This window comes from Myodes glareolus, chromosome 10 (genome assembly GCF_982192425.1).
Source record: "Myodes glareolus chromosome 10, mMyoGla1.1, whole genome shotgun sequence".
NCBI lineage: Eukaryota > Metazoa > Chordata > Mammalia > Rodentia > Cricetidae > Myodes > Myodes glareolus.
In genome coordinates this window covers 70022177-70045887 of record NC_142035.1, presented here as the reverse complement: position 1 = coordinate 70045887, position 23711 = coordinate 70022177, and the positions used below count along the sequence as shown (strand labels likewise).

Sequence of the window (23711 nt, the reverse complement as noted above, 5' to 3'; positions counted from 1 at the left end):
TGATCTATAAATTGGGAATATTTTTAAAAATTATTTGATGTATCTGAGAGTAAAGACACCTTGATTTAATGTACATTTGTTAATTTCATGCCTTAATGTTGGAAAATGTCTCCAAAGCTTCAAATTCCATGATATGACAATGCTATTTTCTAATGGCATTTACAGGCTACAGCAATGTTCAATAAAATAAAATGTGCAATACATATTATATAAAGCCTTTCAATGTAAGCACATTTAAAAATACTACAAAGGAAAAGTTAATTTTTTAAAAAATCATATATAACACAGATGTCATTAGGTATTGCCATTTCAACATATAATTAAGACAAAGCTACTCTATATTTGTATATATTAAAATGTAAAACTTATTTTACATTTATGGCACTGATTTTATAATAGTTTTTTATTTTTTGAAGTAAAAATATAATTATATCATTGCCCATTTCCCTTTCATTCTTAAACCCCTTCCTTGTACCCCCTCTAGTTCTCTCAAATCTATGGTCCCTTTTTAAAAATTTTTATTACATATTTGCGTGCATATGTGCAAAGATATGAATATATTCTTGTCTTAGAGTAGTCACATATCAAGTTCCATAACCAAATGTAACTACTGACAACTATATTGAACAATACATGTGTAGAGGACAACTTAGAGAAGCAGATGCAACACATCTGTGCCATGAACCTGTGTTCACATAGTACTACAGTTGGACGTGGGCAATCATCATAGCTATCTTAAGTAGTTCCAGAGGATAGACCAGAATCAGTCGGAGGAAATGGACATGAGAGAAGAAGCAGGAAGGTTACAATTCTGGGCACAAGTGTGTTTAAGACCTGTGGGACGGTGACAATGATATGTCTGAAAGATTGCAAGAACATCAGTTTGCCTGGAATACAAAGGCTACAGCCAGATAATGATGTAGCAGAGGTGATCGACAGGTTATTTCTTTTTCATTTTTTTTAAAGAAAACAAACTATTTTTTTTATTATACATAGCAATCCAGGTTCCTATTCCTTGCCCTCCTCCCATTCCCTCCACTTACCCTTAAGCACACCCCCCATCCACTACACAGAGAGGGTTAAGCACATTGTTTCAGGAAAAGTCCAATGTCCTCCCTACTATATCTAGACTGAGCAAGGTATTCATCCAAAGAGAATAGGATCCCAAAAAGCCAGTACAAGCAGTAGGGATAAATCCTGGTGCCCCTGACAGTGGTCCCTCAGTCTGCCCTGCCATGGAACCACCAACCACATTCAGAGGGACTAGTTTGGTCCTATGCTTGTTCCATCCCTGTCCAGCTGGAGTTGGTGAGCTCTCATTAGCTCAGGTAGATTGTTTCAGTGGGTGTCCTCATCATGGTCTTGACTTCTTTGCTCATATTCTCACTCCTCCCACTGTTCACTCCACTTTGGGAGCTCAGTCCAATGTTCCGATGTGGGTATCTCCCTCTGTTTCCATCAGTTGCTGGATGAAGGTTCTATTGTGATATTTAAGATACTAAATCAGTCTGACTAAAAGGCAATGCCAGTTTGGGCACTCTCTCTTCTATTGCTTAGGGTCTTAGCTGGGGTCATCTTGTGGATTCCTGGGAAATTCTCTAGAGACAGGTTTGTTGCTAGCTCCATAATGGCTCCCTCAATCAAAATATCACTTTCCTAGCTCTCATCTCTGTTCTTCCCCCATCTCCACTATCCTACCTCCCCTTCTCCCTTCATCTTTCCTTTCCACCCTCCCTTCTCCCCTCATCCCCATGCTCCCAATTTTGTCAGGCAATCTTGTCTATTTCGATGTTCCAGGACAATATATATATGTTTTTCTTAGGGTTCACCTTGTTACTTAGCTTCTCTAGGATCATGAACTACAGGCTCAATATTATATGTTTATGGGTAGTATCCACTTACGAGTGAGTACATACCATATTCATCTTTTTGGGTTTAAGTTACCTCACTCAGGATGGTGTTTTCTAGTTCCATCCATTTGCATGTAAATTTCAAGATGTCATTGTTTCTTACTGCTGAGTAGTACTCTAATGTGTAAATGTGCTACATTTTCTTTATCCATTCTTCAGTTGAGGGGCATCTAAATTGTTTCCAGGTTCTGATTATTATAAATAATGCTGCTATGAACATAGTTGAAAAATGTCTTTGCAGTATGAATTAGTATTTTTGGGTATATGCCCAAGATTGGTATTGCTGAATCCTGAGGTAGGTTGATTCCCAATTTTCTGAGAAACCACAATACTAATTTCCAAAGTGGTTGCACAAGTTTCTATTCCCACCAGCAATGGATGAGTGTTCCCTTTACACTACATCCTCTCCAGCATAAGCTATCATGGGTGTTTTTGATCTTAACCATGCTGACTGGTGTAAGATGGTATCTCAGAGTTGTTTTGATTTGCATTTCCCTAATGGCTAAAAATGTTGAACATTTCCTTAAGCGTCTTTTGGACATTTGAGAGTCTTCTGTTGGGAATTGCCTATTTAGTTCTGTACCCCATTTTTAATTGGGTTATTTGGAATTGTGATGTTCAATTTCTAGAGTTCTTTATATATTTTGGAGATCAAGCTTTTGTCTGATGTGGGGTTGGTGAAGATCTGTTCCCATTCAGTAGTCTACCTTTTGTCTTATTGACAGTGTTCTTTGCTTTACAGAAACTTCTCAGTTTCACAAGGTCCCATTTATTTATTATTGCTCTCAGTATCTGTGCTACTGGGGTTATATTTAGAAAGTGGTCTCCTGTGCCCATGCATTGAAGGCTACTTCCCATTTTCTCTTCCTACTTGCAAAATAAAGTCTTGATCCTGAACAAATATGCCCCTAATACACCCAAATATGTAAAAGAAATATTGCTAAAGTTTAAATCGCACATTATACCCCACACACTAATAGTAGGAGACCTGAACACTCCATTCTTGCTAATGGACAGGTCACCCAGTGGTGAAGGAGGTCCTTCTGGCTTTGTGTTGCTTTCATTGGTTAATAAAGAAACTGCCTTGGCCTAGTTTGATAAGGTAAACTTAGGCAGACAGGGGAGACAGAACTGAATTCTGGGAGTGAGAGAACTGCCATGGAGCCGCCAGAATCAGGCATGCTTAACCTTTCCTGGTAAGCCATGACCTTGTGGTGATATACAGATGAATAGAAATGGGTTAAATCAAGATGTGCGAGTTAGCCAATAAGAGGCTAGAGATAATGGGGCAGGTAGTGATTTAATTAATACAATTTCTGTGTGGTTATTTCGGGTGTAAGCTAGCTGGGCAGCAGGGACAAATAAAGGGCTACCCTCCTTGTACAACAACCCAGACAGAAATTTAACAGAGAAATAAGAAAACCACTAGATGTCATGACTTAAATTGACTTAAAGGACATCTACAGAACATTGTACCCAAACACAAAAGAATATACCTTCTTCTCAGCACCTTGTGGAACCTTCTCTAAAACTGACCACATACTTGGTAACAAAGCAAACTTCAACATATATAAAAAAACTGAAATAACCCCTGTATCTTATTGGATCACCATGGTTTAAAGTTAGAATTTAGCAACTACTCTCAGAAAATCAACAAACTCATGGAAATTGAACAGTGCTCAATTGAACCAACACTGGGTCAAGTAAAAAAGGAAGGAAGGAAGGAAGGAAGGAAGGAAGGAAGGAAGGAAGGAAGAAAGGAAGGAAGGAAGGAAGGAAGAAGGGAGGGAGGGAGGGAGGGAGGGAGGGAGGGAAGAAGAAAGGACGGAAGAGAAGGAGGGAGAGAGGGAGAGAGGGAGGAAGGAAGGAAGGAAGGAAGGGAGGAAGGAAGGAAGGAAGGAAGGAAGGAAGGAAGGAAGGAAGGAAGGAAGGAAGGAAGGAACAAATTAAAGACTTCATAGAATTTAACCAAAATGAAGGCACAACATACCTAAACTTATGGGACACTATGAAAGCAGTACTAAGAGGAAAGTTCACAGTACTAAGTGCCCACATAAAGAAAGTGGAGAAAGCTCACACTAGTGACATAACAGCACACCTGAAAGCTCTAGAACAAAAAAAGCAGACTCACCCAGGAGGAATATATGACAGGAAATAATCAAATTGAGGTCTGAAATCAATAAAACAGAAACAAAGGAAACAATACAAAGAATCAATGAAACAAAGACCTGGTTCTTTGCGAAAATCAACAAGACAGACAAACCCTTATCCAAACCAATCAAAAGGCAGAGAGAGAACATCCAAATTAACAAAATCAGAAATGAAAAGGGGAACATAACAACAAACACTGAGGAAATCCAGAGAATCATTAGATCATACTCAAAAGACCTGTACTTCAGAAAATTGGGAAACATAAAGGAAATGACAAATTTTCTGGATCAATACCATATACCAAAATTAAATCAAGACCAGATGAAGGATTTAAATAGACCTGTAAACTGCAAGAAATTAAAAGCTGTCATCAAAGTCTCTAGAACAAACAAACAAACAACAACAACAACAACAAAACCAAAAACAAAAAACAGGCCTGGGCTGAATGGTTTTAGCGCAGAATTCTACTAGAAATTTCAGGAAGAGCTGATACCTATCTTCTTCAAAGTGTTCCACATAAAAGAAACAGAAGGACCATTGCCAAACTCATTTTATGAGGCTATAGTTACCCTGATACAGAAACCACACAAAGACTCAACCAAGAAAGAGAATTTCAGACCAGTCTCACTCATAAACACAGATGCAAAAATTCTCAGCAAAATACTGGCAAACCGAAACCAAGAGCACATTAAAAAAATCACCCACCATGATCAAGTCGGCTTCATCCTAGAGAAGCAGAAATGGTTCAAAATGTGAAAATTTATCAATGTAATCCATCATATAAATAAAATGAAAGAAAAAACATATGATCACCTTATCAGATGCTCAAAATGCATTCGACACAATCTAACATCCCTTCATGATAAAGGTCTCGGAGAGATCAGGGATACATGGAACATATTTAAACATAATAATGCAATATATAGCAAGCCGACAGTCAACATCGAATTAAATGGAGAGAAACTCAAAGCGATTCCTCTAAAATCAAGAACAAGAAAAGGTTGTCCACTCTCTCCTTTTCTCTTCAACATAGTTCATGAAGTTCTGGCTATAGCAATAAGACACCAAAAGGAGATCATGGGGATAATAGAAAAGAAGAAGTCAAACTTTTGTTATTTGCAGATGATATGATAGTATACATGTGATGCCAAAAACTCTACCAAGGAACACCTATAACTGATAAATACCTTCATTAATGTGACAGGATACAAGATCAACTCAAAAAAATCAGTAGCCCTCCTATATACAAATGATAAAGAAGCTGAGAATGAAATCAGAGAAACATCACCTTCATAACAGTCACAAATAACATAAAATATCTTGGGGGTAACACTAACTAAAGAAGTGAAAGATCTATTTGACAATAACTTTAATTCTTTGAAGAAAGAAACTGAAGAAAATACCCGAAAATGGAAAGATCTCACATGTTCTTGGACAGGTAGGATCAACATAGTAAAAATGGCAATCCTACCAAAAGCAATCTATAAATTCAATGCAATCCCCATCAAAATCTCAACATAACTCTTTATAGACCTTGAAAGGACAATAATAAACTTCATATAGAGAAACAAAAAACCCAGGATAGTCAAAACAATCCTGTACAATAAAGGAACTTCTGGAGGTATCACCATCCCTGATATCAAGCTCAATTATAGAGCTACAGTAATGAAAACAGCTTGGTATTTGCATAAAAACAGAGAGATTGACTAATGGAAAGAAATCAAAGTCCCGGATATTAATCCACATACCTATGAACACCTGAGTTTTGACAAAGAAGCTAAAATTACACAATGAAAAAAACAAAGCATCTTCAATAAATGGTGTTGGCATAATTGGATATCAACATATAGAAGAATGAAAATAGATTCGTATCTATCCCCATGAACAAAACTCAACTCCAAATGGATTAACAACCTCAGTATAAATCTGAGCACACTGAACCGGATAAAACAGTTTACTTCTAAACTGACATTTAGTAAATGACTTATAGCCATTTTTATTTATTAATCTTTTTAGCTTTACTGCTTCATTTATGATAACACTAGAAAAAAGTTATACTTAAAATGTTAATTATTATTTATAAAGTATTTTGGAGGGAATACTGTATATACTGTACACAATACTCTATGTGTGTTAAATTTATAAAAAACACATCAGTATTTTTTCTAAATAATGTATGTATGAATATGTATAGACACATCAATAGAGACAACCTGGGGAATTATAAAATGATTATAACTTATGTTTACTATGGTTTATAAAATACTGTTTGGTCTCAAGAGGTCAGGGCAACTTGAGTTTGGTGACCTGTCTTTGGTCATGACTTCCTCATATGAGTGACTTAGCACAGCCCTACCTAAACCTATCTCTGCCCAGTCACCTCTAATGTGGCAGAATATTATTGGCCATTATTCCTTACTTACCTCACCCCATTCCCCAAGACTCCCATCCCCTATCACAACCCTAAATAAGTTCCTGCCTAATACAATTAAATGAGATCCTGCTTCAACAAGACTCAGTGTGCTTTTCTCAGGTGGCCAAGCAGGGAGGTCTGGGTCATCCACACTCACCATCCTGCTGAGTCCCAGGTAGAGACCAGCAGGATTGGCTCTGCCACAGCCCTACCTGCAAAACACATAACAGTGGTGATAGTAGAATTCTATCTCAGAGCCTGACTTTCGTCTTTGGAAACCTCTGTGATATTCCTAATGCTAGCAAAAGTCATTACACATTACTGCATATTGATCTGATAGACTGTGGACTTTTACTGAGGATATTATGACTCCATGTGCGGTTCTAAAGGAAGTTATTTATATTTCCATAAAAACATGAGTTTTAAGATGTGTGAGGAACTGAATAGGTTATATCCTGGTGTTCTGGAATATATATATATATATATATATATATATATATATATATATATATATATCTTGAATATATAGGCAAGTTTCAAGACATTAATGGGAATTTATTAGAAGCAGAAAGGCTTTTAAATATAACCTTTGTACATTTAGCTTGACAAAAATACTTGTTTCTTGAACAAACCTATTGCTTAGGAATTACACTGCTTTGAAGAGTATCTGCCCTCCGCCATTTGCATCTGCCCAGAACCTGTGATTGTGTTCTGCCCTGAAACAGGATCTTTATGAATGTCAGAAAGGTAAGTCAGGATTCAGATGAATCCTGAATCACAGAAGTGTGGTTCCAAAAAACAAAAGCAAAAAAAAAAAAAAGGAAATTTAGAACAAAAACAGAGGCAGAGGGTCAATGTCAAGTGGCTGTGGAGTTAGACGCAGAGCCATCTACAAGATACAGAACACCTGACATGCTCTGCTGGCAACTAGTAAGTTCTAGGAAAAGCTGAGGAAGAATCTCGGCCAGCATCCTGCTGATATCTCCACTTCAGCTTACTAGGCAAAGACCATTATAGAAAACCACAATTAATCAAAACGTAAAGTTGTAGAGTCCAGCACTAATGGAAACATCTACAATACAACTCACACATTTAAGGCTCAGTAATCCTTGTGGAGGAGGGAGGTTGAGGATTTTAAGAGACAGAGAAAAAGGGTGTTTGCTGTGAGATCGTGTCTCCTAGTAATAACAGAAATGCTACAACCATATAGTCTTATCAACATGATTGCCTAAACATGGTCTGAACAAGGAAACCAACTAATGTGGTCCCTGCTAATGTGGAAGAGGAAAGACCAGAAGGCCTCAGCACTACACAAAATACTACAGATGACCAAGGATTACTGGGTGTGGGGAAAATAGTCTTTCCACATGGAAGAGGACACCAACTGGTTATCCAATATCAAATGGTCCTCCTGAAAACAGGCATGCAAGCAGCATTATACATATTGAGCAGGTTTAGGTTATGTACTTAGAAACACACACACACACACACACACACACACACACACCATCAATAAAGAGTGAAAAAAGGAGCCATGAGTTTGAAAAAGATCAAGAAAGGATATATGGGATGGGTTAGAGGGAGGAAAGCATATAATTATATTATACTTTAAAATATAAAAAATTTAATAAATGTGGCATGCATGACCAGGGAGAGTGGTTCATAATTTGTTTTTGTTCTTGTTATATATATATTATATTCAGCTTGGATAAAATGAGCTTGGTATCATTTCTTCACTTTCTATTTTATGGACAGTTCTGTGGAGAGTTGCTTAGTTCTTCAAAGGTTTCATAGAATTCAGTAGAGAATACATCTGGACTTGAGCTGTTTTAGCTGTGAAACTCCAATCTCATTGCTTGCTATAGATCTATTAAAGTTTCCTATGGTACATCAAAGTTTTCTCTTTTCTGAAATATTATGTTTTTTGTTTTTTCAAAAACTCATATTGCTTGCAATAAAGTTGTATTTCTATTAACTGATATTAAAGGCATAAAAACAGACTCAGAGAACTTTTAATGCCACTTTAATGTGATCTTAACATTATAATATTCCAAGAAATAGTTACATTGGTCCTGTTGTATATGTTCACATCATTTCTATCACATACACACAGTATTTCGCCAAGTTTACAGATCAAGATCCAGAAATAAAACAGCTAACTTATTTTTTTAAAGCTATACTCCCAATTATGTCTCAAATTCATTGTCTCCTAAATTTTAATGAGTACTAACTGTCCTTAATTAGACCATGGTCTTGAGCAAACCATTGGTCCTCTTTAGAATTGATTTCACAAGTTCTGAGATAAATGTTTCAACAGAACAATCTCTAGGGTGCTCGTTAGCTTCAAACCCTCATTCAGTACCAGACAGATTTGTGTTTTCTTATGAATAAATAATATGATTTCTCACAGAAAATGGCATGCAGTGCTTCTTAAAGACAGCAAGGAGAAGTAGAGATGCCTGGTGAGTAAAGAATCAAAAGGGCAACATATATAAGAAGAAGGCGAATCTATTACTTGCTAAAATGCTTGTATAAATTCTTTTTGGGGAAAATCATAAAATACTGTATATTTACAAAACCCACATGAATTCTGCTCCAACTTCAATACAAGATATTAAATTGGGAAGGGCCTGACAAAGGCACCTTAAAATATTAAAGACTTAATACATTTTTTATACTTTATTATGTTAAGTAGAATATGATATTATTTAATTATATTTAGTTATCCATAAACAATTATTATAAGACAGTTTAACGATTTGAGTGAATTTATCATTTTTATTCCTATCAAGTATTATGATAGCCTTAGCCAATACTGAGTAATTTTAAAATGCTATACTATGCCTTGTATTTACTTATTACATTGCACAATTTAATAAGAAACAATGAAAACAATCTTAATATTTTTGGTATATAAAAATGATACAGTGTTTTTGTTGGTTCAACAAGATGAATAATTTACCACTGTAATTCTGTTAAATAACTGCAGGAGTTGCATTTTTACTTTGAGAAACTTTTCTTCAAAACATAGCTGTGAAACAGCTTTGGCTTCAAATGGAAAGGGTACAAAAAAGCACTTCTAGCTAGAGTCCGGTTCAAGAGGTTTATGGAGGTGAACAGCAGAAAAGATGAAATGTTTCAATAAGTCCCTTAGGCTGATTTAGTTAGCACCCACAAAGCAGAATAACCTATACATCACATACCCTTTGTTAGCTGATTGTTTAGAATAGATGTATGAGTCACTGAGTTTTATTTTAGCAGTTGGGCAATGCAATTCTCCTTTTGCCTGAAATATTAAAATCTAGAACTGTGAGCGGTAATGACAAATCTCATACAGGATGCTAATCAACCACTGTGATGGATTAAGACATTCTTTAAACCTTGTCATTCCATCTTTCACCTTGGTCAGCACAGATGATAAATTACCACTTATAAAATTTCTATTATATTAATCAGTCACCTATGGTAAATAATTTTTAAAAAGTGTGTGCAGTATTAGAGCTGTCAAAGAGAGAAAGCTAAAAAAAAAAAAAGAAAAAAAAGAAACCTGACATTTGAGAAAGATATAAAGAATGCTATTCTGAAAGATTTCACATTCAAAATTCATATACAAATGAATCCCTCTGGAAGCCAGACAGGGAGGAACACACACACACACACACACACACACACACACACACACACACACACACACATATGTATGTATGTATGTACATATGTATGTAACAGATATTTAATTTTTTACCCTTAGACATGAAAGAGAATTAATGAGGGTACCTGCAACAACGCTGGCAAGTTGCTGGGTTCTGGAGATAGGGTATATGCTGCGTGCTTGAATGATTGCAGAAGCAATTTTCTTGGCATGCTTCTCCTCTCCATATGCTCTCAGGATGGATGCAAGTGCTTGTTGATCTAAAGCATTCACAACATCAGCAGCAGTGGGCATGTCAGGATACCTGTGCAAAAAGGAGCCAACCAGTTTACTGACACCATTTTCATTGACAAGTGTTGATATTTCAGAGTACTGGAAACATGAACGCAGGCATTCGTCACACATTGCCTAGAAGAAATTCTGAAACAGACTGAAACAGCACAGAAATAAAAGAGAGTTTCTGTTTTACATAGTAATCATTATGGCAAGAGGATCCTGAAACATTCATTTGAGGTCAAGGAAATGGGAAGTTATAGTATTTTCTTAATCTTTAACTTTCATTCATAAAAAAGTTAATATTGATTTTGTAGCTTTCTCTTAAGATAAAATAGAAGAATGTTTAGATTTAACTTATTCAAAATTTAAGTTACTGATTGAATTATTCGGGTTTTTTTAGACTAGGAGACACAATGCTGACAGATGATAACTGATCAAGTCTAAGCGCTAGTGAGTAATCCATGTCAGCAAAAAACATATATGTGGAACAACCGCAAAGCCCAACTTAGAAAGTCTACACAAGAAGACGCTAGGCAGTTTCCCTGCACAATAACTAAAAGACCTAATGCTAACTGTGCATGTTCTGGATATTTGATATTAGCTTAGGCATCAGTGACAAATGTCATCATGGATTAAAGCTTCAAAATAAACAGCACTGATTGAAAAAGGCTAAATATTATTTTCAAGTATGGCACGAAAAGAAAATCCAAGTTCTGACCACACAGACTAAATTATACTAGCATAAAATAGTGTTCGCTGTCAGATCATTCTAGTTTATTTCCAATTAGAGAAGTGGGTCAAAGCATTCTAACTGATGTTAGCCACGACGTGACTTATCAGGAACATCTGAAAGGAATACAGTTACTGCTCCACACAAATATGTGGGAGTATTAGCTTCATACTGTGAATAGTCATGAGTTCCAAAGATACAGGAGCATTAAAACCCAAGGTTTAAGATACATTGAGGTTGAAAAACATCTGAAATTCTCTTGGAAAATCATTACCTTGTTAACATGCTTGTGAATCCAGGAAAAAGTTTGATCCTTGTACTCCATTTTGCATGTCTACTTGTCTATCTCTGAAACTCGTAGTCTCTCTCTGATTTTTGGGGGGGAGTGGGAAACATCCTATTCCATATATGATGATTTTATTTTTCATTTCGGCTTACTTTTATTTATTTATGTATGTTTTAAATTGAAATGTGATTATACTCCGTCACCTTTCCTCACTCCAGCCCTTCCCACCCTCTCAAACTGACAGCCTCATTTTCTTTTGAAACCCTGTACCAATGAATCTTATATGGTAGCCCTAACTTTGATCTCGGTGGTTTGCTTTTTTTGACTTACAAATGAAGATCCTTTCTTTTAAGGTTGTAATGATCTTAAAGGATTTGCAGCCTTGTTGTATAGGATAAAGTTTTAAATGCAGTAGACTTTCAATTTTAATCTGGGAAATGAATATAACAATTATTATCTCAATTATTAAATTGTTGGGAGGACGCCCACATGACATAGTAAATACTGGGCAATAAACATTCATGATCTTCAGATATTTCCAATTATTATATTTGCCAGCCATCATTTTGACTATAAAAGACAAAAATTCCTGCTAGATCTTACCTACTTATGAATTTAGTTACCCAAGCCACTGCCCATTGGGGACAATACTTGCTATTCAGATCCTTAGCTCTATCAGTGCTACTATAAGACAGTATGGATGGATTTAGTTTCTCATAACTTTCTACTTTTAAAAAAGAAAATTAAAATAGCATTTTGATCAGGTGGCATTTAATGAACAAAGGTATGATATTTTCTTACTGTTCCATTAACACAAAATATTTGTGTAGAAGTTTCCATAATGCTAGAAAACAAAAGGAACATCACTCTTGGAGTTGGAAGGTGAGAAATCTGTATTAGAACAGGCATTAATATGATGGACAAGAAGCACTGCTCCTCTATGAAAACACAAATTTTACCCTTGTCAGTCCAAAGATTTCCTTAACTCACTGCAACCAAAATCATAAGAGAAAGTCTTAACTAGGGTGCCAGTTTATTATCTCCCAACAAAGAAGTAGCCTTTCAAGTTCCTGAAGCTTGGAATTCCTCCCTGCTACATGAGAAGATAATCTAAAAGCAGTGGCTGGTGAGATTTGGGTAAACATAGAGTTAAGACTCTACTGTGATCCAGTGTGAAAATGACTCTTGTGTGTGTCTTTATCATAGGAATCTATCACATTCTGGGGTCGCACAGATCACAAGTCTGTCTCTGTGTGTGTGTGTGTGTGTGTGTGTATAAATATAATTTTTTCCCCATGGCCTGCCCTTCTACTTGTATTTGCAGTGCACATCTTTGTATGCCTGACTTTCATTTTCCCATATATGCAAGTAAACTGATTTTCCTGTTCTGAATACTCATATAGGTCATAGTCCATATGATCTACCTGGAAGATCTTCAACTTTTAAATATATATATTATTTAAACTATAATTTCAAACATAAGGTATTGACTTGAGGGCTTAATTCTCAGGAACAATCTTATTTTGTATTTCCTGAGGAAAAACGCATGGATGTAGATTTACAAATTAAAACTTGCCCAAAAAGCTTTTACATTAAGAATATGGTAATTCATTGCTATTAATTAGATGATTTGTTCACTGTATTACAGAAAGTACCTTTCTTCCTCAGCAAGACACAGGAAGAGTATAAATTTACTCAATATTTTATTTTATACAACCCCAACTTATTTCCAAAGTTGAGAATATCTGATCTTCACTATTAGATCCTAGTTGTTAAAAGATTTATTTTATCATGATATGCTTAGTTCTATAAATGCTAATATTGCATGCAAATAGAAGAAGGCAAAAGATTCAGAAACAATACAATTCTAATAAATATGTCTCTATTTAGCACTCATGTCACATATCAAGGTAAGAGACCATATATGAGTATTTGTCACAGGATATTCATGGCATGACACAATGTCCATGCAAAAATCAAGGGTAAGCTTTGGAGATATAGGTTATTCTGGCATGAGACCACTAGTAGGTTCAGATGTCAGTACTAATTTAAGCTTTAAAATCAATGTTGAAAAAGAAAGTTTTCCTAATCTTCCCTACAATGCAACATAATGCCATTAAATGGAGTGTGTGTCTATCTGAATTGAATCATGGTAAATAAGCATTAGTATATTTACAGTGCCAAAGAATGAAGGGGAGTCACAGGTAACAGTCTGTGCTGACTTATGTCGTGATGTAGGATACAGTGCCATACACTGAATATACTTCAGAGAAGATACAACTAGGGTGACTGCATAATAGATAGAACAAAACAGAACTGCTGACCACAGGAACCCTGCCAGACTTTTTTTTTTTTGCAGCATTATAAAAGAATATCAATTAAATCCAGCTACTCTTCCTTCTTACATATACATAGCTGGATATGCACAAAAATAAAGCAATTGTTTCAGCATTAACTTTTTCCAAATTACTATTAAAAACCCATATTGTCGGTGAAAAAAAATCCCATAAAAGTTGATTTCCTCATTCTGAATACCTCCTCACTATATTCTGTAAAGAAAGTAAATATTTTCCTTTTAGAATTCCAAAGCCAAAGAAAGACTGAAGTCTATAATGAGCACCACACACAGCTGATTTACTATGTATGGACAGTGCTGGATGTGGGAGTGTGCTGGGAATTTTTCAGTCTTCAAGGAAATTAAATTCAGAATGATTTTAAGAAATTGATTTTTTTTATGGTAAGAAGAAACGCTTTTTTAATACCCACCTGTCTCCATCCATCCTCATGTCCAAAGGACCATCCTTCCGAAGGGAGAAACCTCGCTCAGGAGCATCAAGTTGCATGGAGGAACACCCCAGATCCAAAAGAACTCCATCAACAGTTCCTGGCTGCACTCCAGCTTTTATTAACAAAGCCTCTGCCTCGCTGAATTGGCCTAACAAAGCTTGGACCTGTTTCCTGTGAATAAACCCAAGATAGAAGAATTCTGCTGTATCAGACTTTCGTTACATTTTTGACCAAAGGAAGGGAGTACATCCTGGACAATTTACCTAAAAAAATTACACAAAGTACCATGAACTTGCTTAGCATTATACTTTTGAGAAAGTATATATTTAGAAATCAGAAAAACAACCCTTGGTCAGACTAGGTTTTACCTTCTTTAAAAATTTCTTACACTCATGAGTAAGAAAGGCAGCACATGAAATTCTTACAAAAGAATTACTTAACTTACAAGCAAATTCAAATACAGTAGGCATAAAACAAAACTAACATAAATAAAACATGCATACACATCATGAATGCTATTCAATCACAAAAAAGGAATGAAATCTAGCAATATGTGCAACAATGCAGATGGAAGTGGAAATCATTATGCTAGGTGAGTTAAGAATGTGCAGGAGAACGGGTAATATATAACTTGCATTCATATGTGAAATATTAATACACTGATCTCAATGTTGAGGTTAGTATGGGTATCTTGTAGTGATGAGAAAAGAGTTGGGGAAAGAAGAAAATAAGAAAGGTTGCTCAATGTATAGTTACTAAATCTTAAAGAGTAAATAAGGATTTTAATGTGCTACTGTACTCTGATTTAAACATTACAGAGTGTACACATGTATTCCACACTACCCCATTTACAGGTAGTTTTTAGGTACCTGTTAAATACAAATCTCTAAGTAATAAAAAGAACCATGAGGAAATTTTTTAATATGTCCACTCCCAGTATTTGACTGCTATGCATGTTTATCCTGTACTTAGGACAGGGGTATTATGTAGCTACAAACATCAGGAATAAAATAAGGACAGTACTCAATAACTACTGAAGAATTCTTCTTCCAACAAGAATTTCAAATTGGGCATGAAGCATTCAGAATCAACAGACAGGAAGAGGTTTGGATCACCATGTTGCCATTCCAGTTCTCCTTCCTATGCAAAGGAAGCTGCTGCCCTTAGGCTTCAGCAGAGGTCTTAAGACAACAAGGATCCATTTCGGAAGGAGAATGGGCTTGTATTTTAACAACATTAGGCAATTCACATTTAAAGCATTTACTTATATCTTATGCCATTGAAGGGAAAAGTCACAGCTCACTGGTAATTTTTCCTCAAATTCTGGATGAAAGGGTAATTTCTGGATTCTCTTAGATTACATGCCAAATATTCCCTACATTTCTGCTGTGGCAGTTATTATGCTATTTGGCGAATATAACAAGGGGGGAGGAAAACTAGTAAGTCATGATTTTTTGAGTTAACAGCTGAGAGGAACAGATACATTTTACAGAGCAATCTGGCTGGAGCTAATGATAGAGAGATAAATAAGTGCTCTACCTGTTTTAGAAAAATATCAATGCTAATAAAACTGTATTGCAAAAGCAAAAAACAATAAAGTTTCAGGATTAGAACACATTTCACTAGTCACTTATGCCAATGCTGAAATTTGAATCTTTTCCTACTCCAATATCATAAGTAGGGGCTGAAAAAAGGAACTATTCTGTTCTAATCACCTCCAGATTCCAAACTTAGGCTACAGTGATAGTCAAACATCCATCACTCCTTACTGGATATAGGTGATTAACCACATCTACTCACAATTTTGTGGACAAGGAAACAAAACTATGAGAGTACATGGATGAGGGAGGAAGTATGTTGTCAAAGCACCTCCTTGTTGTTACAGAAGGATGTGATTGGCTTGTTTGAATAGCTGCTCAAAATTACAGGGAACTGAAGCTGCTGATCAAACAGAAGCAGAAATAGAGTCCAAGAGATCCCTCTGCCAAGAAAAGATGCTCAGCTAGGGAATCTTACCTTCAAGAGCACAGTAGCAAGGGAAATTTGTGGTTAGGACACTTAAGGAAACAAGTGTTTTTCATATACTAAAGTAATCACCAAGTATTTAAATGTAAGAAACAATATGCACACACACACACACACACACACACACACACACACACACACACATATCAATATCATTAACTCAAATCCAAAGTATTCTGCTTCTCTGGGGAATCCTGATGCTATTCTTTCTCAACCACTAGTCAATATTAAAATAACTGTAGAGAAAATCATGCCCATTACTTCATTAACTCAATGTGAGCAAAATATTGCTTTAGAATGTGTTATTTATGTTTCGTCTGCATGTACTGGCTGTTTGGGATCCTAGTCTGTTTGGATGCTCACCTTCCTAGGCCTGGAGGGAGAGGGGAGGAACTTGAACTTCCCACAGGGCAGGAAACCCTGACTGCTCTTTGGACTGGAGAGGGAGGAGGAGAGGGAGTGGGGGGGGAGGAGAGGGAGGGAGGGAATGGGAGGGTATGGAGAGGAGGGGAGGAAGTGGAAATTTTTATAAACAAACAAACAAAAAAAGAGTATGTTATTTATACCAGATGTTAAGAAACATATAATATTGGAACTTAATTTCCAGTAAGCACCAGTAATCTAATTCATATTTGAGCATTATTACTAGTTAGAATTCACTATTACTCTTGGGACTGAAGAGGTAGTTCAAGATTAAAAGAATGGGTTAGCTTATATATAAAAGAGCATAATGTATAAAGCTTATACATGAAAGTCCAAATAAAATAAAAAGCAAAGCCAAGGAAAAAACATCATTAGTACTTTCAATTAAGCAGTCACTTCTGCAACTTGTCATGGTGAGGTTTGTAAGTAACCTTATATTACTCAATTCAGAACCCATGCTGCATGGAAGCCTTCCCACACATGAACCTCTACCTAATCTAGGGACACTTTTAACCTCCGCTGAGTTTCCAAACTCTCCATTCCAATAGGAACTCAAAAGTTCAGCTATAGATTAAAAAACAACAACAACAACAACAACAGAAAAACCCAAACAAACAAACAAAAAAAAAACTACCAGGTACTTGATATTTGTAGCAGACTGGTTATTTAAATAGGTAGTAGTTTAGGTATTGCTATAAAGGTCCTTTTCAGTGAGTGGGTTTTAAGTAAAAAACATTAACTTTAAGAATGGAAGTGTGCTTCATCCACTCAGCTACAATGTCTTAAAAGCTAAGAATCATGTTTCCCAGGGGAAGACGGAATTCTGCCTCAATGCTGCAACATTACTTTACACCCCAGACTTTACAGCCTGTTCACAGATTTCACACGACAGATCTCACAGTTCTGTGAGCAAATTTCGTGAAGTAAACCCTCCCCCAATCAGTATTCTCTCTACTTCTTCACTCCTCCAGCCCCACACACGCATGGGAGAGCTGTGAGCAGAGTGAGTGAGGTATATTTTGTGTGGGACTAGGGAGATGGTTCAGTAGTTTAGAGCACTTGCAATGGCAGAGGATTCATGTTTGGTTTCCGGCACCCATATAGCAGCTCACAGTCATCTGAAACATCAGCCTGAGGTAGTCTGATATCTCCCTCTGGCCTCCATGGGCACTTACACTCATGTACACACGCAAGTATACATACCCTAATATAAACACACATACACATAATTAAAAATAAAGCTAACATCTAAAAAATAAAAAGCATTCAACTCATTTATATTTTTACATATTTTTATATGCTAAACCACACTTTGTACTTATTTCTTAAGTTATATATCATACACATTACATATACACATGCATGCACGGACACACACATTAATAAGCATGTTTTTATATATCTATCTTCTACTAGTTCTATTTTGCTGGGGAATCCTCATAAAAACATATTTAGGAGTAGATTTTATGCTTTGCATACATCATGCTCATGGCTATCATAATTTGTTCAGAGATCAACATGTGTACAATTCTGGCCAGTAAGATACAAGAGATACTTAGGAGATCTACTAAAGGTAAATATGCATGAATGTACACACACAAATGCAAATAACATCCCATCCACTATGGCAATTATACCCCTCAAGTATTCTTTTCTCCTGAGTGGTAGGACTACAGACACAGACCAAGGGACAGTACTTAACTGGCAGTCAGACACAAAGAGATAACTTGGAAAACCAAAACTGTTTTAACACTTACATACTTCTCGATTTCAATAAACAAAATGAATTTTAAAATGATACTAGGAATGAGTTAAACTGAGCAATAACAAAGTAACCCAGTGAAAAGGCAAAGCATTGAGGCTTAGGGTATGCTGCTAATGCTGTGCTCTGGAAACTTCCACGTGTGTATGCTTATTTAAAAAATGGGCATGGTGAACAATGTCTTTATTTTTATAAATAAACACTGTTGTGGAAGCTCTTTCAGCTCCTTCAACCAACAGTCTTTAAGATACCAGCTCACTAGGGTGTGGTCTCTTATACTATGAAAGCAGTTGTAAAGTATGCACGCTCTCTCTCTTGCTTCCAGCTCTTGCTTCCAGCTGCTAGACTCTGTTCCTGTTCCCCATTCGTGCAGAGAACTGTAATCTAGGACAGTGGTCTCTAAGTCTCCTCTAAATAAATAACCCTTTATTATACTTAATTCTGAAATAAGGTGGGATTATTTGTACCTTCTGCCATCAAAACACAACAGCACATCCAAATCCCATAAGAGAAAGCAAAAATAAAAACAAATCAATTAAAAGAAAGAATTAAATAAATAAAAGATATAAAAATTTAAAAAGGAATATTTTATACAATGAGTTATAATAAGCTCTCTGAAAAGACTAAGAAAATTGATTAACAGCCCATAAGAATGTTTATCAACATAAGGGATGAAGAAGAAAATACCACATTAGACACTAAAAGACATCAAATATATCACAGGAGGAAATGTTTAACAATGGTATGCTAGTAAATTAGAAATTTAGATAAAATGAAAATATTCTCAGGAAACTATAACTTATTAAAACTGACAAAAGAAACATAAAATATAGTCCTAAAATCACTTATAAATTTAATCTGTAATTATAAAGTCTCCCACAGAGAAAAAGACATGCACAGGTGTCTTCACCATGTATTCTTCCAAACATTTAAATATTTAGCTATTTAAGTAACTTTAATATTATATAAACAAAACAATATTGATATTATAATAAAATCTTACAGAAAATAAAAAAAAGAGCTATTTCAACTCAAATCACAAGGCAAGTATACTGGATGGGGGTTCTGGAATGGGAAGATCAAGGTATAGAGTAAGGGACTGGGGTTACAGATAGATCTCACTAGGAAAGAGAATGGAACAAATAGTTATGAATGAATGCGGGGGACTGGAAGTGGAGGATCAAGTGGGGAGGGGGAAGAAAAGGAGGATGAGGGAGGAAATATGGGAGAGACACCTAAAATTAAGTGCCATTTGTGGAGTGCTACGGAAACCTAGTACATTAGAACCTTCCTAAAAATACATATATAGAAAGGCAACATAAATGAAATTCTCAAATAATGGGGGTGGAGGGAAGAGTCCCTACTTTCTATCTCCTATCCCCAAATGAAGTTTCTAGTACTGGGATTTGGTTAAACCTAATTGCTTTTTTGGCCAGAGGGCTTATATGGGAACAAACAATCAAGGCTGTTGTTCAGACAATAGGTTGCTCTCCAAAAAGTAATGGTAAGGTCCCATTGATAAAGATAAAACCTGCATGGCTGACTGAACACGGGAAAGAAAGCTTGTGCATGCATAGAGCCTTTACACATACATGCTAGCATCTTTGTTATGGAATGGTACTCTGCACACTACCAAAGAAAACATATAAGCACCAATCCAGCCACAAACCCTTTGTTCTACAACAGCATCATATCTGCAAGATATGCTAGGGTGATACAAACCTCATGGCAGTAACCAGCAATATTTGATTTGATTGAAGGCCCACTCCATGAGCTGCAAACCACATCCAACACTGCTTGGGTCACAAACCCAAATATTAGTGTTCTACTCAAAGACTGTAGCAATTAATGACTCCTAATGATATTTTGCTATACTCTTAAACCAATGTCTTGCTCAGCCATCATCAGAGATGCTTCCTGCAGCAGCAGAGAGGAGCAAACAAAGAGATCCACAGTGAAACCTGAGTGAGAGACCTTGGAACACTCAGACCTAAATGGGATGTCTCCATCAAATTTCTCACTGCAGGGCTTAGGGAACCCTACAAAAAAAAAAAAAAAAAAAAAAAAGGAGGCAGAAAGAGTGTGAGAACCAGAGAGAACCAGAACACCAAGAAAACAAGGCCTTCTCACTGAGATGGTAGGACTGATCTAATGGGAGCTCAACAAGGCCAGCTGGACTGGGACTGAATGAGCATGTGATTAGACCAGACTCTTGGAATGTGGCTGACAATGAGGGCTGACTGAGAAGCCAATGATAATGGCACTGAGTTTTGATTCCACTGCATGTACTGGTTTTTGGGGAGCCTAGTCTGTTCAGATGCACACCTTCCTAGACCTGAATGGAGGGGGGAGGACCTTGGGCTTCCCACAGGGCAGGGCACCCTGACTGCTCTTAGGACTGGAGAGGGAGCGGGAGGGAAAGCAGGGGGAGGGGGAGGAAAATGAAAGGAGGGGGCAAAAATTTTTAATAAATAAATAAAAAAAGAAAAATAAATTATATTTAGTGTTGGAACAGAAAGTCAAAAAAAAAAAAAGAAAGAAAACAAGGCCTTCGAAATGAACCTGATTAACATATATACATATGAACTCCAAGAGATTGAGGCAGCTTCCACAGGGCCTACACAAGTCCATGCAAAGTTCATTGTGTATACAAGATGACTTTCAAGTTTAGTGTTTTTATTGAAATTTTGATTGTGGGATCCCATGTGTCTTAGTTTCTTTTGGGTTCTCTGGGGCTCTTTTTGTTTGTTTGCTTTGTCCAAGTCTGATATGTTAGTTTTCGTCTTATCTTACTATATTTTATTTTATCATCCCTTAAAAGCCTGGATTTTTTACTAATGAGAGAAAGAGAATGGATGCAGGTGAGAGGGGAGGAAGAGAGAAACCCCTACCTCCCTACCTACCTATCTACACAAACACACACACACACACACACACGCACGCACGCACGCACGCACGCACGCACGCACGCGTGCACACAAAAACAATACATGTATACAGATTTTTATACAGGAACATTCTGGTCAGTTTTAGTATAATATCCTTAGGAGATAGATATCTGATCCTTCAAAAATTTATTTTTTTTATTCCCATGTTGGTTATGCCTGTGTGCACTTACATGTGCTTTGTGTTTGGTAATCATGGAGGCCCAAAGAGGGGTAGTAGATGCTGCCAATGGACATGTCAGAGGGGCAGCAGATGGCATTTGGCTTCAGGCTATAAGCACATCAGGAGGTGAACACCTGATGGGTGAATCTTGGATAGGCAAGGCCCTGAGACCACAGGCTACAGAATGCCCCTTTTTCTGCTGTGCCTTCACATGTTTGCTGCCATCTTTCTCCGGTTATGGCATGGTGTGAATGGGTATGGGGAGATACCCATTGCCTGTAAAATAATCTGTTTATCTCATGGTAACATCCTTTCTACTAGGCATTTTTGTAGAAGGAGCGACAGGTTGCGTTCCCGCCCGCCACCCGGCTAGCTTTACCTGAAATAATTACATGGAATCTGTATTCATTTAAACACTGCCTGGCCCATTATCTGTAGCATCTTATTGGCTAACTCTCTCATATTGATCAACCCATTTCTAATAATCTGTGTCTCACCACGAGGTTGTGGCTCACTGGGAGAGATTCAGCATGTCTGACCTGGCAGCTTCATGGCGGTAGCTCTCTTCACCCTGCTTTCTTCCTTCCAGAATTCAGTTCTGTCTTCCCCGCCTACCTATGTTCTGACCTATCAGGCCAGGCAGTTTTCTTTATTAATTAACCAATGAAAGCAACAGATAGATAGAAGACTCTCATCGTAATTACCATAATAACCGCACAGTTAAGGTTTAGACTGGGCAGGAAACAGGCGGTAAAGTATTAAATCTATGTGGCGCAAGCTAAAGTTTTTAAGAAGCGCTTCGCATTTTAAGAACTGCTCCTGGACAGTAAAGAATTACAGATTCACAATAGGGCAGATTCAGACGGAAAAGACCTCTAAATGGGTCATAGTGTTACATAGAATTAGACATACGTAGGCTTAGGAGAGAGAAAAAAAAGAATATAGAAAATAAAGTTAATGCCTTAAAAAAAGAGGGTAAAGTCTTTAAAGAGACAGAATACAGATTGTTATAGAGTAAAAGAAATAAATAAAAAGAAGCCACATAAAAATGGAAAATTCACAGATAGTCTAGATTATGTACACTGTGCTTTCTTTAAAATTTTTGACTGTGAAGGAGCTAAGTATAGAGAGACATTTCATTATATGGGCTGTCAAGCTAAACCAGAATGGATATCATAAGGTTTAATGACTTCAGAATTTGGGTCTAAGAATATGATGCTTTGGAAAGGAGGTCCTTCTTTTGTTTTCTCAGAGGATGAGACCCTGTGGATTGCTTCAAATCCAATATGGTATGATAGACCATGTCCTCCTGAAATGTTGCTATGAACACCCTCAAGAAATTACTTTGCTCAACTGCCGACTGAGATGAATCTAGCACACAGGTTTTACCAAAAAAGACCTGATTAACAATGCCCCTACACAGCAGGAAGAAGTTTGGAGAGAAATAACTATGTCCATATTCCCAAATATTGTTTATAAATGTTCTTTTACATTTAAAGGGGGATATGATATAGATATGAATAATTTGCATTGATAGAAATTTTAAGGTCAATTTTGTAATATGTATATGCATTTCTGATCTTGATTAAGGTATTGTGACTGTGTAATTCATTTAAAATGTATAATTAGGAAATGTAGGTTGTTAATGGATAATCATCAATAATAGTCAAGCTTGTAGTCATGTTAGTTGGATTTTCTGGATATATAGAGATATATTTCAGTTAGATAGGCATTCTTCATATCTTTCAAAGACTACAGAATATGACATTTAATGTTTTAATGACTTAGGGATTTTCATGACAATGAGACACGTCTGCTCCTGGCAGCACCAATCTACTTCAAGAGGAAGATGGGCATTGAAGAGGCTCCTTATGGAGTTGGTTAGCCATTTGGGCAAGAAACTGCTCTTGCCTGGACTGTGAATAAACTGGACACAAAGAACCCGCAGAGAGAGGACTGCTGAACTTGCCTAAAGGTGAGATGGTCTTTCGGGGTTCCTGATTCATGAAAGAGTCTGCGAGACATTCTGCAGGATACAGCAGATAGTGACTGAACTGCCTTTCAAATTTCCTGTTTCATGGAAATGTCTGCTGGATACTATGGGCCTGTAGGCTGAAGATGGATGCCTCAACGGTACAAAAGAACTTTGGGTGACTGTACAGGCAGTGAGATGTCTCTGTCATTTCTA

The 23711-nt window shown here is 36.7% G+C and overlaps 1 protein-coding gene across 2 annotated transcripts in view; it reads right to left on the bottom strand.

Annotated features, from left to right (window-relative positions):
• The window catches only part of Mettl15 (methyltransferase 15, mitochondrial 12S rRNA N4-cytidine), a 181777-nt gene that overhangs the window by 19227 nt on the left and 138839 nt on the right, over positions 1 to 23711 (bottom strand). For both annotated transcript variants that reach the window (XM_048443705.3, XM_048443703.3), the window contains exons 5-6: positions 14185 to 14376; positions 10252 to 10430 (exon numbers count right to left, since the gene is read on the bottom strand). In XM_048443705.3, coding sequence (XP_048299662.3) covers positions 10252 to 10430; positions 14185 to 14376 — 371 coding nt within the window. The remainder of the gene's footprint in view (positions 1 to 10251; positions 10431 to 14184; positions 14377 to 23711) is intronic.